The sequence below is a fragment of the Scyliorhinus canicula genome, chromosome 11 (assembly GCF_902713615.1).
Source record: "Scyliorhinus canicula chromosome 11, sScyCan1.1, whole genome shotgun sequence".
Taxonomy (NCBI): domain Eukaryota; kingdom Metazoa; phylum Chordata; class Chondrichthyes; order Carcharhiniformes; family Scyliorhinidae; genus Scyliorhinus; species Scyliorhinus canicula.
The window spans coordinates 121,372,848-121,388,986 of NC_052156.1; the positions used below are offsets into that span (position 1 = coordinate 121,372,848).

Here is a 16,139-nt window from a genome sequence, read left to right on the forward strand (position 1 = left end):
AAAAATTATTTAAAAAAATATATTTATACAGCTCCTAGTGGGCGGAGCCAGCCAGCAGGGATTACCGGCGAACCTGTAGTACAGGTCCAACCTTATATCCCCTAATACAGGTGTACACAGTAGTTCACCACATTCATCCCCTGTTAAAACTGAGTCCGGCAGGGGTGGTGTGGAACTATATACAGTGTTGAGGATTATGTACAGTGTCTTAGAAAATTAGTGGGGGAGGGAAAAAAATGTCCATTTTAATGGTCCGGTGCTTGTTAGAGGTTCAGTCGATCCGGTGCTTTGACGATTCGCTGGCAGCGGTGTAACGGTGGCGGCGAAGGCGGTGCTGGTCTCACCGACGCTGGTGCTGGCCTGCTGTCAGATGACCCCGGGAGCGTGCCAAAATCTTCTTCGTCCTCTTGCGTGGGCAGGGGAAGGAGGGATGGACCTCGTGGGGTTAATGTTGGGAGTGCCGGGGGAGAGGAGGGTGGCGCATGGGTGGGGAAGTGTGTTTGTTTGGAACCCGACGGTGCCAGGTCCCTGAGGGAGACAGTATCTTGGCGGCCGTCGGGGAACTCAACGTAGGCATACTGGGGGTTGGCGTGGAGGAAGTGTCTCAGCTGCCCAAACCTCTATGGGTCCACTCCCCCCATCTGCTCCATAAACCTCTTCAGCTCCTTTGCCGTTGCTGGCACCTTGCCTGTCCTTGAGCTCGATCGGTCTAGCCTTGGGTCAATGACTGTGTTGAAGTCCTGCCCATGACCAACATATGCAAATCCTGGTCCAGGACCTTCCCCAACATCCTCCTTATGAACTCCGCTTCATCCCAATTTGGCGCGTGAACATTCAAGCGTACCACCGGCAGCCCTTCCAGCTTCCCATTAACCATGATGTAATGACCTCCCACAATCGCAACAATTCGTCCCGCCTCGAATGACACTTACTTATTATTCAGGATTGCAACCCCTCTAGTCTTAGAATCCAGCCCCGAGTGAAATACCTGTCCGACCCATCCCTTCCTTGATCTAATCTGGTCAGTTACTCTAAGGTGCGTCTCCTGTAACATTGCCACATCTGCCTTCAATCCCCTCAAATGCGCGAACACACGTGCCCTCTTAACCGGCCCATTTAGCTCTCTAACGTTCCATGTGATCAGCCTTGTTGGGGGGCTTCTCGCCCCCTTCCCCCTCCGCCAATCCACCATCACCTTTCTTGGGCCAGTCTCCAGCTCTCCATCCCACGCATCCGCAGGCCGCCCCCAGGCTGCCTCCGACCCGACCTCCCTTTTGTCCCACAGCAAAGGTCCCTCCCCTGTCAGCAGGACAGTTCCCCCCTACCCCCCTCTCCCCCAATAACAGCATTATGCAAACCACCCCCTTCAATAAGCATAACATCTGCTCACCCCTCACTGCGCTTCCGTGAGCCAGCCTGCCCAACTAGCTTGGTAGCCCCCGTCCATGGCGCCAGACATTTTCCCACCTATTTTTTCCACCCCCCTCCCCCGCTCGGCCACACATATGCAAAAGAAAACAATCCTAGCTCAGTTGACCGAAAGAAACACAAGAAAAAGCAAATACCCCACCTCACATTCACACCTCCATCCCCCATCAGTACAAATGCAAACTTTAATCACACAAATATGCGGCAGCCCCAGGATCAATACATATGGCATTATAGATATAGTCCAAAAACAAAATCTATATTAACGTGAACGCTGCAGCAAAGTTTAAACACCTCAGTCCACTGCCAGCCCTTTCCTTCAGGCGAAGTCCATCGCTTCCTCGGGCGACTCAGAGTAGAAATGTTGCTCCTCTTGGGTGACCCAAAGACGGGCCGGATACAGCAGTTGAAAATTCACCTTCTTAAAAAGGGTCGACGTAATTTGGTTGCACCCCGCTCTTCTCCTGGCTATGTCTGCACTCAGATCTTGGTATACGCAGGATGCTGTTCTCCCGCTTACAGCTCCACGTCTGACTGGCCCACTCCTTGTCCAGGTACCTGTGGAATCTCACCACCATCGCCCTCATGGGGTTCCTTACACGCGACTTCCTCGTTCGCGCTCTGTGAGCCCCGTTCACCTCCAAGGGTCGGGTGAACGTCCCCTCCCCCATTAGCTTCTCGAACATGCCCGCTATATATGACTCTGCGTCCGCTCCTTCGGACCCCTCTGGGAGACCAACGATTCTCAAGTTCTGCCAGCGGGGCCTATTCTCTAGATCCTCCACTTTCTCCTGGAGCCTTTTCTGTTGGTCTCTCAGCATCTCACCTCCACCTCCATTGCTGTTTGGTGTTCCTCCTGCTTAGTCAGTGCCTTCTCCACTTTCTGGATCTATGTTCCAGCCGAGTGATCAATTCCTTAATCGGGCCCAAGCATTCCTGTTTCTGCTTGGCGAAGCCCTCTCGTATGAACTGCAGCAACTGCTCCGTCAACTGCTGGTTTGTCGAGCCATGACTCCGGTCCTCCGCCATGCTTCCTCCCGCTGCAGCTTCAACCTATGCCTTCTCTGTTCGCCTATTTGTTCCCTTGCAAGCACTCCTAGTCCGCCTCTCCATGCACTGATGTAGGATTCCGCCTCACAATTACGTCCACCATCAATTTTCCGAGTAAAGTCCGTAAAAAAATCAGGGGAAAGGTCCAAAGGTCCGACCCGAGGGGGAGCCACCAAATGTGCGACCTACTCCTTTATGACCGCCACCAGATGTCTGACAAGTATCTATTCTTGATGGTCACCATGCATTTCTATGTACAAATGATTCCGTCTCTGTTACTGTAAAACCATGGAGGGAGATGCCCGTCCTCTTGTCCATCCTATTGCCAAGTGTCTTCCTCCTGTCCATTCCCCTAAATATATATCATTGTGTCGGTGTCTGGTTCCACCTGCTGACGAGGAGGTCAGAACTGTCCCTACATGTATTGATCAGTGGCTATGTACAGTGGTGCTATATTATAGACAAATATATACATTGGTACAACTATGTACAGTTATACATACATATGTCTACACACATATCACCAAATCCCCTCCTTTGCAGAAACATGCTTTTACAGGCATCCTTATTTACAATCACATTTTTGTTTTAAAAATAAATATTCAATCACCAGTTCAGTCTATCTGGCGTTCGCCGTACTCTGGACGAATGCCTGAGGATCAGCTGGGCTGGTGAGCGTGCCATATCTGCATCAGTCACTGACCGTTCCCCCGGCACTAGTGCAGATGCATTGATTGCAGCTGGGTGTGCTGGATTGTCTGTACCTATTTTGATCTTAGGAGTGTATTCAGACTCGTTTGTTGGGTTGAGTACAAAAGGTCACTGCACCTTGAGTAGGGCTCTTCGGTTTCGGCGCAGAAATGAGCCATCCTCGGTGAGCACCCTATACGAGTGGTGACCCACTTGCTGGACAACCGTTGCTAGCCTTGAACACCCTCTACCATTGGGATCCTGGACTAGGACCGTGTCTTGTATTTGCAAAGGCTGGAGAGCCTTTGCAGATCTGCCATATGCTTCCTTCTGTTTTTGCTTCTGTAGGATGAGCTTGGTCTGGAGCTTTCGATCAACTGTGGGGGTCACCATGGAGGGCAGGATTGTCCGCAGCTGCCTGCTCATCAACAGCTTTGCTGGTAACAGACCATTTGCTAGTGGGGCTGACCAGTAGCTGAGCAGAGTGAGGTACATGTCTTCCCCGCTGTCTAAAGCCTTCATGAGCAGCTGTTTAACTATGTGAACGCCCTTCTCTGCCTTCCCATTCGACTGTGGATAGAGCGGTCTCGATGTGATGTGTTTGAAATCATACTGGCGAGCAACGCAGTCCATTCATAATTGCTGAATCAGGGACCATTGTCTGACATGACAATGGACGGCATGCCATGTCAGGCAAAGATCGATTTTACTTGTTGCTTAAAACCGCACCAGTTTGTGTGTCGCTCTATGCTGGTGACCTACTGTTGTATGTTTTGGACCCGCTGGAGAGCATGGAGAGGATCATGGGCCTGTTGGGGAAGTTTGGGGCATTCTCGGGATAGAAGTTAAATGTAGGAAAAGCTAAGTGTTCCTGGTGAATGAATTGAGTCGGTGAGCCAATTTAGGGGGATGCCATTTCAGGGGACTAGAGAAAGGTTTAGATGCCTGGGGATTCAAGTAGCGAGGGAATGGGTGATGCTTCATGAATGGAATTTAACAAAACCGGTGGAGGAAACTAGGGAGGATCTGAAGAGGTGGGACATGCTGCATTTGACTTTGGCAGAGAGGATCCAAGTGGTGAAGATGAACATTCTGCTGAGGTTCCTGTTCATATTCCAGACACTCTCGATCTTTGTACCGAAAACTTCCTTTCGGAAACTGGACACAATTATTTCGGACAGGCTGCCATCGGTTAAGAGGGCCCTGTTACAAAGGCAGTTGCAGCACGGAGCGTTGGCTTTGCCGAACCTGCTACATTATAATTGGGTGGCAAACGTGGAGAGGTGAGGCGATGGTGAGAAGGAGAGGGGGTAGAATGGGTTTGGATGGAGGAGGAATTCTTTACGGGGTCCTTAAGGACTATGTCGACGGCAGCATTGCCAATGGCGCCAAGGAAACACTCAGAGCGCCCTGTAGTGCAGACTACAGTGAAACTCTGGAACCAGCTGAGGAGGCACTTTAAGATAGAGGGGATGTCGATGTTAACATCGTTGTGTGAAAACCAAGGTTTCGTCCCGGGGGCGGATAGATGACACTTATAGGAAGTGGAGAGAAGTGGGGCTGGTTAAGGTGAGGGATTTGTAGCTGGAAGAAGGGTTTGCCAGTACAGATGAAGCCCATTTTCTCAATTTTTCCCTTTATGTTTCTCACATTCCGTCATAATGTGATGACTGCTTCCCAAATGTTGGGTCAAAAACCTGGAACTCCCTTGGTTTTACGTATCTTACTTGTATGCTTCATTACCCAGGGTCAGGTCAGATCTGCTCCCTTATTTGTTGATAAACTAACATACTGTCTGGGAAAACAGTTATGAATGCACTGCAAAAATTGAACTTGCCTTTTCACCACAAATATCTGCTGATCTACATTTCAATACTTAAACTCTACAATTATAATTCATTTATTTAGTTCTTATTGGGATTGAGCATTGCTGCCAAGGACAGAATTTGTTGCCCATCCGTAATTGCCTTTGTGAAGTTAGTGGTGAGCTGCTTGCTTGAACTGCTGCGGTCCACCCAATGGAGGTACATCAGCAGCTGTGAAGGGAATATAGTTCTAAGTCAGGATGTTGTGTGACTTGGAATGAGACTTGCATTTGGGATGTTCCCATGTGTTGGATGTCCTTATCCTTCTTGGTTGTGGAGGTCATGGGTCTGGAGGGTGCTGTGAAAACAGGCTTGGTGAGGTGCTCAGTGCATTTTAGATATGGTACACATTGCTGACACTGTGACCCAGAGTCAGAGGGAGTGAACTTTTGAGGTTTTAAACACATATCTTTACATGTGCTGACATATTTCATATTAAGTTTTCTTTCAATTGATTTACATTTTTAGAGATACTCTGTAATAAAACCAACCCCTTAAGAGCAGTGAAAAGGCATTCTATTTAAAGCATTTTCTTTTTAAGTCCGTCTGCTCCAATGCAAAGTACTATTGTCTCTTATCAATACTTCTGACACTCCTTTCCTACCCTGAAATTTTATACCGGTGCAAATTTAATTGCTAATTCTGCATTAGAAACAATTATTGCTATTATCATTTTTTTATTTGATTCAGATTCATCATTTATATTCTCAATGACCTTATACATTACTATACATAGTGTAGATTCTCTTGGATTTGAAATTTTTCCTATCTTTCTTCCCACATTCTGATAACTTCTTTGGCTACATTGCCCTGTTTAACCTCTGTTTGACCTTACTATTAATACAATTTGACTTTCCTTTCTAAACTACTTCCTCTGGGTTGATTGGCCATGTTAAATTGCCACTTTGTATCAAAAAAAGATGTGTACGTTAGTTTAAAGGGTTATTGGGATAGGGTGGGAGAATAAGTTTGGGTGAAGTACTCTTTCAGAGGGTCAGTACAGACAATGGGCCGAATGGCCTCCTTCTGCACTGTAGGGATTCTATGATTCTATAATCTTGCTTTTCCCTCCACTCTAGTTTATACACTATCCGATAGCTCTAATGACTTACATCTGTATGCCTCATAAACCGCGAGCGGGGGTGCGCTGCCAGAAGGAAAAGAGAATCCCAAAGGTTGGAGAATTCCGGCCAGGACCTGAAAGCCTATTCTTCCCTCTTCATTGGTTTCAAACTGATCCAAATGATATGCTTGCCATGAATTTGTGAGAAATCTTCCGATATAGAGGAGACCACATTGGGAGCAGCGAATGCAATAGACCAGATTGAAAGAGGTACAAGTGAAACGCTGCTTAACCTGGAATGAGTGTTTTGGGCCTGGAATGTTAAGCATGGAAGAGGTAAAGGAGCAGGTGTTACACCTTCTGCGATTGCATGGGAAGGTGCTATGGGTGATGGGAGAGTACTGGGTATGGTGGAGGAGTGGACTAGATTGTCTCGGAGGGAACGGTCTATGCGGAATGCTGACAGAGGGAGTGAAGGGAAGATGTGTTTGGTGGTGGCATCACGCTGGAGTTGGGATTATGCTTTGCATACGGAGGCTGGTGGGATAAAATGTGAGAACGAGGGGGACTCTATCCTTGTTCTGGGAGGGAGTGGAGGGGGCGAGGGTAGTGGCGCGGGAGATGGACTGCACGCTGTTGAGGGCCCTGTCCACAACTGTAGGTGGGAAATCACGGTCGAGGAAGAAGGAACACATTTTCGAAGCACCAGTTTGGAAAGTGGCATCGTCGGAACAAATGCGACGGAGGCGAAGGGGTTGAGAGAAAGGGATATGAAATGGAGAGATAGGGTGTGAAGAGCTGTAGTCCAGATAGCTGTGGGAGTCAGTGGGCTTGTAGTGGATATTAGTGGATAGTCTTATTGCCGGAAATTGAGACAGAAAGATCAAGGAAAGGAAGGGAAGTGTCTGAGATTGTCCAGGTGAAAGTGATGGAGGGGTGGAAACTGGAAGCGAAGTTGATGAATTTTTCCATTTCTGGGCGAGAGCATGACGCTGCACCAAAATAGTCATCAATGTATTGGTAAAGGAGTTGCACCTCTTTCAATCTGGTCTATTGCATTCGTTGCTCCCAATGTGGTCTCCTCTATATCAGAGAGACCAAACGCAGACTGGATGATCGCTTTGCTGAGCATCTTCGGTCTGTGTGCATTCAGGATCCTGACCTTCCTGTTGCTTGCCATTTTAACAAGAGACCCTGCTCCCATGCCCACATGTCTGTTCTTGGCCTGCTGCAATGTTCCAGTGAAGCGCAACGCAAACTGGAGGAACAACATCTCATCTTCCGGTTAGGCACGCTACAGCCTTCCGGCCTTAACATCGAATTCAACAACTTCAGATGATCAGCTCCACCTCGACCCATTTGTTTTCATTTCATTTTAACTGTCTTTTACCATTTCTTTCTTTCTTGCACCTTTCTCCTCTTTGCTTCCCCCTTCCCCTCCCCCCACACCTACAGTTCATCCTCTGATGTTAGTTTCCCTGCTGTTTGACCGTTCACATCTTTTGTCCTCTCTGGGGACTGCCATTAGCACCCTTTCCCCTTGGTTTCTGTGGCCATTAGCACGAAGTTTCCCTGGGTTTCTGTGGCTATGACTCTTCTTTCATTCTCACTCCACAGTATAAATATTTCCCACTCTCTCTGTCTGTTAGCTTTGACAAAGAGTCATCGGACTCGAAACGTTAGCTCTTTTCTCTCCCTACAGATGCTGCCAGACTTGCTGAGATTTTTCAGCATTGTCCCTTTCGTTTCAGATTCCAGCATCCGCAGTAATTTGCTTTTATTATGTTGTACCATAGTAAATGGGCTCAGAGCTCAAAATTCAAATAGAAGATAGCTGCAAATGAACCATACATCAGTGTTGAGTTCCAGTTCAGATCCAGTCACTTGCTTTCTCACTCCACAGGTCTGTCCTAATCTAACTGTCTCTCACCTATCTAAAATATCTCAAAACGATGGCAGTAAAAACAGTTCAGTCACGGGTACCACTTCCAAATCAAGAGCACAACGTGTTTGGCTATGCCCTGCCGCATACTACCATCACATCTGCAGGCCTTAATCCCCACCTAGTAATAATACTTGAGAAATTATCACAGGTTCAGGGTCAGAATATCTACTTTTCACATGCAGCATAGGGATGACACAGCTAGTGACATTAACAGAGTCAGTTGCAACATGCTTATATTGCCCTTTAGGCAATGTTCAATGTTTGTCAAAAGGCATGGCTGAAAACATTTGTTCGGGTAATACTTCTTTAAGTGGTGATTCCCTGGGGGCAGACACCATGCGGCTGCTATCTGTGGCATGCAACAATGGTATCAGTGGAATGAGTTGTGCAGATAGCAGGTCCATAGCACTGCTTGTTTCTGGGGTAGTGACATTAGTTTACATAGCAGCGCTACATGAACAAATTTCTCTCAGAGCCACCTTGTACATAACTATCTTCACTTTAGCAGCCAAAAATGTGGTGATGAGCTGTTCCATCATTTGTATGCAGACTTTATTTTATGCCAGTAACTTGTTACTACTCTCTTTGCAAAGTACTTTTCCCCACTTTCTTTTAAAATGTCTTTATCATTTACATTTACCTGAATTATAATTTTCCAATTGATCACTAAAACTGTGTGTGAAATCAACATGCAACACTTCTGTTGGGTTTTGTACTTGTTTCCACCCATTTGGAATACAGGGTCTGTATTTTGATCACTCTATTCATGAACTACATGCATTGTCTAATCTTGTTATTTTAATAGGTAATTTAATTTAGTTTAGCTTAATTGACATTTACTTCCCTGAATACATTTGTATTTGAAAGAGATTATGAATGTCTTTTGTTTGTTTCATTATGCTCCTAGCTTTCTCCTGTAATGGAATCAAAATCTCTGGAACATAATGTTATGGATACTTCTTTGATGGAAAGATTGAATGGATATCCATTGTTAGATTCATGGACCTGTGCTCAAAGCTATTCTTTACAAGAAAATCTAAGCACAGAACTACCTACGAGTTGGGATTTATCCAATGACAATCGGCAGCATTTACAGGTTTAAATGGTTACATTTGCACTTTTATTTGTTGTTAAGTACCATTTTAGTTCGCTATTGCATGAGTTTTCGTCGTTCGCAGCAAGAAATTGCATCCTCATACTATAATGAAACATAACTGCTCCCACATGAGATGTGCAGGAATTGTGCCAATCTGAATACCTGAAAAAATGGGCCTTCTGGGTCCATTCCTGGACATTCACAAAGTGAGTTGTGGAATGGCTTTGTATCATTCTATAAAGGAACCAGATACAGAGTCCGATAGTGAAGGAGACTACCATTCAATCCCAAAATTCCATAATTGAGATCAGGAGTAACTAAGCCAAGGAAACTTAGCTGCTCATGCTCCTCTCCTGGAGCTTCACTAAACAATTTGTTTCAATTCCTCATCTGCAATGCAACTACCACATAGATAACTGCATAACATGCTTCCAAACAATTATTCCATTACGGAGATTTTGAACTTTGTTGGCATTATTTCCTCATTTGAATCAGTAGGGTAGGCACAACACAATGTCAGTTTGTGAGGATTTGATGTTCTCTTCAACTCACTTGATGTCTTTGTCCATTCTGTTGGGTTTGACTGTGCCATTAGATTATTATTTTATGGTTCTTATCGTACATGGTTGTTAATTCATTATATTGAAGTAAAATATCAAAAAGAAACATTCAAACAAAGCATAAATTACTTTCTTGTCTCCATTTGGTTTCTCTGGAGGCAGTGATACATGCTAGGGTCAGTACCAGGGGTAATTCTCAAGACATTCAAAGAAAGTTGCTTAGATTTTGATTGTATCACCAATAGAAACAATTTTAAATAGTTTACTGTTGATATTACAATTCAAAAATCTCAGCTAGTAAATGTTAACTGGCTATTTGACTGTGGAAGTGATCATAACACAGTTCAATCCAGCACACAAACACTTTCCAGAAGGTGTGAGTACATATTGAAGAAAAATGAACCTCTTGTGGATTTTCCTCTGGTGGATTTTCCTCACTCAGGTCAGTTGAAGTGACCTACTAATAGGGAGACTAGCTAACTGAGCAAAGATCGAAGATTGAAACTAAGTCAATATTCATTTGAGTGACTGTTCTGCATTGGAGTATGTCTTTATGAACTAAGTCGTCAAGGGTCTTGCTGGCTTCTTTGTTTATTCTTGAGATAAGAGCATTGACAAGCTGGTAAGGCTTCAATCCTGATTCCTAGCTGTCTTGAGAAGGTAGGCATGATCATCCTGACTTTGTACAAAAGAATGGTTTATTATACTTCAGACGGCATTGGGAATCAACCCATAGCACCACAGGAAGTCCTCACTTAAAGTTGTAGGTGCAGATCTTCTGGTCCTTGGGTTTTGTACCCTGGAAATTGCACTCCGGGACCCCTCCCACAGAGGTGTGTGTGGGAATTTCCTGGGATGTTTCAACTTCTAATGGGCAATCCCCTGCACCTTGAACCCTCAGAAAACCCAATTTAAATCATAGACTTTGGATGGTTCCAACTCTCTTAGCAGAAAAGGAAAGGTTATATGGATTAAAGCCACTTCTAACTCCTGGGTATCTATGGTACTGACCCGCCCAACTCCCCACTAGATATCCCGACTACTCCCTCACCCCTCCGAATACCTGACCGCTCCCCAACCACCCAATCTCACCCTCTTGACTACAACCTTGCCCTGACCAGCTGATCCCACCCCGACCTATCCTACCCACTCATCCACTTAGTTTACACACTGAAACCGTCTCCTATCAAATTGCCTGGGACCTTTAAACCTACTGGCACGACTTCACTTCCTCTGGTGCTGCTGCACTGCACAGAAACGACTCCAGGAGCAAGCTCACTGCACATTTCTTAGGAGGTCCTGTTCAGAACTATGGGAAAGAAATGTGCAACTCCGGTATGAAAAAAGGAGGGGTGACAATCCAACTGAATCCATTCTGCGGAAGATGGTTATGTTCCTGAAAATTGTGACTTGAAGTTAACCAGATCCTCATAGAAATCAATGTTAAAGCCAGAGATAAGTTCCTTCCGCCATTTCTCATGCAGAAAAATCAATATATACGTTGAAATACTGTACCATTCATGTACAGCACTTTGCATTCCTAGCTGAAATAACTTGCAAAATAAAATATATCACTAAATATGTAAGAAATATAATATACAGTATAATGCAAAATGTTGAAAAGAATCAATATACACTGACCTACAGAACCTTATGATACTTTTACTTTTATTGACCATGATCCATCTAATGGCAGAGGTTGGTCGATGGTCAGTGCAGGTAACATTTGAAGACCTAGGCCTCGTGCACCAACCAATCTCTGACACTGAATGGAGTCCAAAACATTAGCATAGCAAGCACTAACCCTGGGACTGAGATAAGAACAGAGGGCATGTGGCAAAACTGGAGGCAAGGGCATGGAGCAATGCTGGGGTGGAGGCAAGGCCAGGGAGCAATACTAGGAGGCAAGGCTGGGTGCAGAAGGAAGAGGGACTGATGATGAAAGTGGATGTGCTTTGGGAAAGGCAAACCACGGAAGAGGACATCTGTGATATTTGACGTTAAAGTGAAACTAGCAACTTTATATGCATATGTCGACACTATTTTATTCAGGATGTTAAAGTGAAATAATGTTAAGTGAGACAATGTTGAGTGGGAACTTACTGAAAAGTCACATGTAGGCAAGATTGGTAGGAGTCACAAGATCTCATCCGTGAAGGACATTAATGAACCACTTGGGTTTATATACCACTTGGCAGCTTCTTTGCCCATTTATTTTCTTTCCTAACCTCCCAATATCAAATTGATCAAATCATTGTCCTGAAGCAAATTTTCAATTTTACCGTAAAATTGTGGTTAGAATTTTGGCGATAAGAGAGTGGGAATGTGGTGCGGAAGGGGGTAGAGGTGAATGAGGTCTTCAAGGACTTTTACGGGGAACTGTACCGGTCGGAGCCAGCGGGGGAGAGGAGGGGAATGGAGAGGTTCCTTGACGGGCTTTCTTTCCCGAAGGTGCAGGAGGAGAAGGTGGAGGGGTTGGGTGCGCCGATTGAGCTGGAGGAGCTAGTTAAGGGGATCGGGCAGATGCAGTCAGGGAAGGCACCGGGGCCGGATGGGTTCCCGGTGGAATTTTATAAAAAGTTTGTGGACCTAGTGGGCCCCTTGCTGTTGTGGACACTCAATGAAGCGTGGGAAGGGGGGACTTTGTCCCCGACGATGTCGCGGGCGGTGATCTCGTTAATTTTAAAGAGGGAAAAGGACCCCCAGCAGTGTGGTTCATAGAGGCCCATATCTCTCCTCAACGTGGATGCTAAGGTCCTGGCAAAAATCCTGGCCACCAGGATAGAGGACTGTGTGCCAGGGGTTGTGCACGAGGACCAGACAGGTTTCGTGAAGGGAAGGCAGCTGAACACGAATGTGCGGAGATTGTTGAATGTCATCATGATGCCGGCGATTGAGGGGGAGGCAGAGATAGTGGTGGTGCTGGATGCGGAGAAGGCCTTCGATAGAGTGGAGTGGGCGTATCTATGGGAGGTGTTGGGGAGGTTTGGATTTGGTGAAGGGTTCATTATATGGGTAAGGCTGCTATATGAGGCCCCAATGGCGTGCGTGGCCACGAATAGGAGGAGGTCGGAGTACTTCCGGCTTTACCGAGGTACCAGGCAGGGCTGCCCCCTGTCCCCCTTGTTGTTTGCACTGGCAATCGAGCCGCTGGCGATGGCGTTGAGGGATTCAGAGAGGTGGAGAGGCTTGGTGCGAGGTGGAGAGGAACATAGGGTGTCGTTGTAAGCCGATGACCTGTTACTGTATGTGGCGGACCCGGTGGGAGGGATGCCAGGAGTGATGGAGTTGCTAGCTGAGTTTGACGCCTTTTCAGGTTATAAATTATATTTAGGCAAGAGCGAGGTGTTTGTGGTGCACCATGGAGACCAGGAGGAAGGAATTGGTAGGCTCCCGCTTAGGCGGGCAGGGGAGAGCTTTAGGTACCTGGGGGTGCAGGTGGCCAGAGACTGGGGGGCTCTTCACAAGCATAACTTCACCAGACTTGTAGATTAGATGGAGGAGGAGTTCAAGAGGTGGGACATGCTGCCATTATCGTTGGCGGGGAGGGTACAGTCCGTCAAAATGACGGTGCTTCCGAGGTTCTTGTTCCTCTTTCAGTGCCTGCCCTTCTTTATCCCCAGGGCCTTCTTTAGGAGAGTGACTAGCAGTATTTTGAGCTTTGTGTGGGCACATGGGACTCCGAGAGTGAAGAGGGTGTTCCTGGAGCGAGGGAGGGATAGCGGCGGGCTGGCGCTGCCCAACCTTCTGGGGTACTATTGGGCAGCCAATGTGTCAATGGTGCGTAAATGGGTGATGGAGGGGGGAGGGGCGGCGTGGAAAAGAATGGAGATGGCGTCATGTAGAGGTACGAGCCTGGGTGCCATGGTAACGGCACCGTTGCCGCTCTCCCCTAAGAGGTTTACCACGAGCCCGGTGGTGGCGGCGACCCTAAGAATCTTGGGACAGTGGAGACGGCATCGGGGGGGGGAAACAGGGGGCTCGATGGAGGCTCCACTGGGTGGCAACCATTCGTTCATCCCGGGGAACAAGGATGGGGGATTTAGGGGGTGGCAAAGGGTGGGCATCAGCAAATTGAGGGACCTGTTTATTGGCGGGAGGTTTGCAGGCCTGGGAGAACTGGAAGATAAATTTGGCCTTCCCCACATGTTCAGATACTTGCAGGTAAAGGCGTTTGCTAGGCGACAGGTAGAGGGATTCCCTCTGCTGCCGTCGCGGGGGACGATGGACAGAGTGCTTTCGGGGGTGTGGGTCGGAGAGGGGAAGGTGTCTGACATCTATAAGGTAATGCAGGAGGTGGAGGAGTCGTCAGTGGAGGAGCTGAAGGCTAAATGGGAGGAGGAACTTGGGGAGCAGATAGAGGACGGGACTTGGGCGGATGCCTTGGAGAGAGTCAACTCTTCCTCCTCATGTGCGAGGCTTAGTCTCATCCAATTTAAGGTGCTGCACCGGGCCCACATGTCCGGGACTAGGATGAGTAGGTTCTTTGGGGGTGAGGACAGGTGCACCAGATGTTCGGGGAGTCCAGCGAACCACGCCCATATATTCTGGGCATGCCCAGCACTGGAAGAATTCTGGAAGGGGGTGGCGGGGACGGTGTCGAGGGTGGTTGGATCCAGGGTCAAACCAGGGTGGGGACTCGCCATTTTTGGAGTTGCGGTAGAACCGGGAGTGCAGGAGGCGAAAGAGGCCGGTGTCTTGGCCTTTGCGTCCCTAGTACCCGACGAAGGATTCTGCTACAGTGGAAGGATGCAAGGCCCCCCAAGTGTGGAGACCTGGATCAGTGACATGGCGGGATTTATAAAATTGGAAAGGGTCAAATTTGCCCTGAGAGGATTAATACAAGGGTTCTATAAACGATGGCAGCCTTTTCTGGACTTCCTGGCTCAAAGATAGGTAACTTGGTCAATAGCAGCAGCAACCCGGGGGGGGTGTTCCTTATTGTAGTGTCTATTATGTAACTTTATATTGTGTTAATTTGCGTTGTTGTTAAAATGCTGTGTTGTTCATGGAGGTGGGGCGAATGTTTATGATTGTTAATATTATTGTTATTTTTGGTATTTTACTATGGTGCGTTATTGTTGTATAAATTCAAAATTTTTCAATAAAACTTTTTTCAAAAAAAAATAATTTTGGCGATAAGAAAACAAGTTAATTTTTAAAAAAAACTTTCTTTGTTCTAAAATTTGTAGCAACATTTTCTTATCCAAGGTGGCATGACCCCATTGATTGAGACCACAGAACACGCTGCTGTACTGACTGAGCATATTGTGCCAAATTGTAGGAACTTACCCAAGCATTCAAATGGAAGGTAGGTATGATCTGTGATAATAGAGGAGACTTTGGAATTACACTTTTCATACGGCTTTGGCAAACAGGCCAAATGTATTCAAAAGATTGCCTTAAACCAGCAATATCTCCAATGAAAGCTCATTGGCCTGGGCTTTCTGATTAAGGTAGGTATTTCTAGTGGGTAGAATTTATGTCTCCATGACTATGACTGGTCCTTGGGGTTCCAAGCCTGTTGCCCTGCCCTGTCTTCACCAGAAAGTTGCAATAACAGGTCAGAAGCTAATCCTAAACTAAGCTTTTTTTTCTTTCTTTTTTTTATAAATTTAGATTACCCAATTTTTTTTCCAATTAAGGGGCAATTTAGCGTGGCCAGTCCACCTACTCTGCACATTTTTGGGTTGTGGGGGCGAAACCCACGCAGACATGGGGAGAATGTGCAAACTCCACACGGACAGTGACCCAGAGCCGGGATCGAACCTGGGACCTCAGCGCCGTGAGGCGGTTGTGCTAACCACTAGGCCACCATGCTGCCCCAATCCTAAACTAAGCTGAATGGCTGCTGTAAAGGGAGAAAGAGGCAGTTCTTGTGCTGAAATGTTTGCTGTTGTTTTGAAATTTTTAATGCTCTTCCTGGGATCTCTGCCTGACAATGATCTGCATGACACTGATCTATCAGTGACTAGACATATCCTTTTCTCTAGGAAAAACTCAGCGGCCTACTGCTCTGTTGTTTGAAAGCTTATCAGATGGCTACAGCTAGGACAAATTGTGATTTCATTGGACCAGATTTTCAGTACCCAAGACACTTCTTGTTTGACATACTGGAGAAGGTGCAAGAAGCATAATACCTGATATCTGTCAGAAGATGGAACAGGCTGGGTTCTTGCCTCTCGCAAAGTGAAGGCTGAAGAGTAGATCTGATCCAATGGATTTTCTGGAGCATAATATCAGTTTATAATAAAGATGGGTTTTTTTATGTTCCAGTGACGGCCATGTTCGAGTGAGCCGCACATTCGGCGTGCTCTCACTCCGGCGGGGCTTTAGGGGCTGAATCCCCGCGATAGCGGGACCATGGAGCGGTAGGAAGGCGGCCGTGAAAGTGCTGAGGAGCGGGCTGCGGTACATGGAACCGCAGGAGTCCAGGAAGCAG

At 46.7% G+C, this 16,139-nt stretch overlaps 1 protein-coding gene across 3 annotated transcripts in view; it reads left to right on the plus strand.

Moving 5' to 3' along the window:
- LOC119973666 (uncharacterized protein C12orf40-like) overlaps nt 1-16,139 on the plus strand; it is a 196,699-nt gene that overhangs the window by 134,578 nt on the left and 45,982 nt on the right. For all 3 annotated transcript variants that reach the window (XM_038812050.1, XM_038812051.1, XM_038812052.1), the window contains exons 6-7: nt 8,949-9,137; nt 14,890-15,008. In XM_038812050.1, the coding sequence (XP_038667978.1) occupies nt 8,949-9,137; nt 14,890-15,008 (308 nt within the window). The remainder of the gene's footprint in view (nt 1-8,948; nt 9,138-14,889; nt 15,009-16,139) is intronic.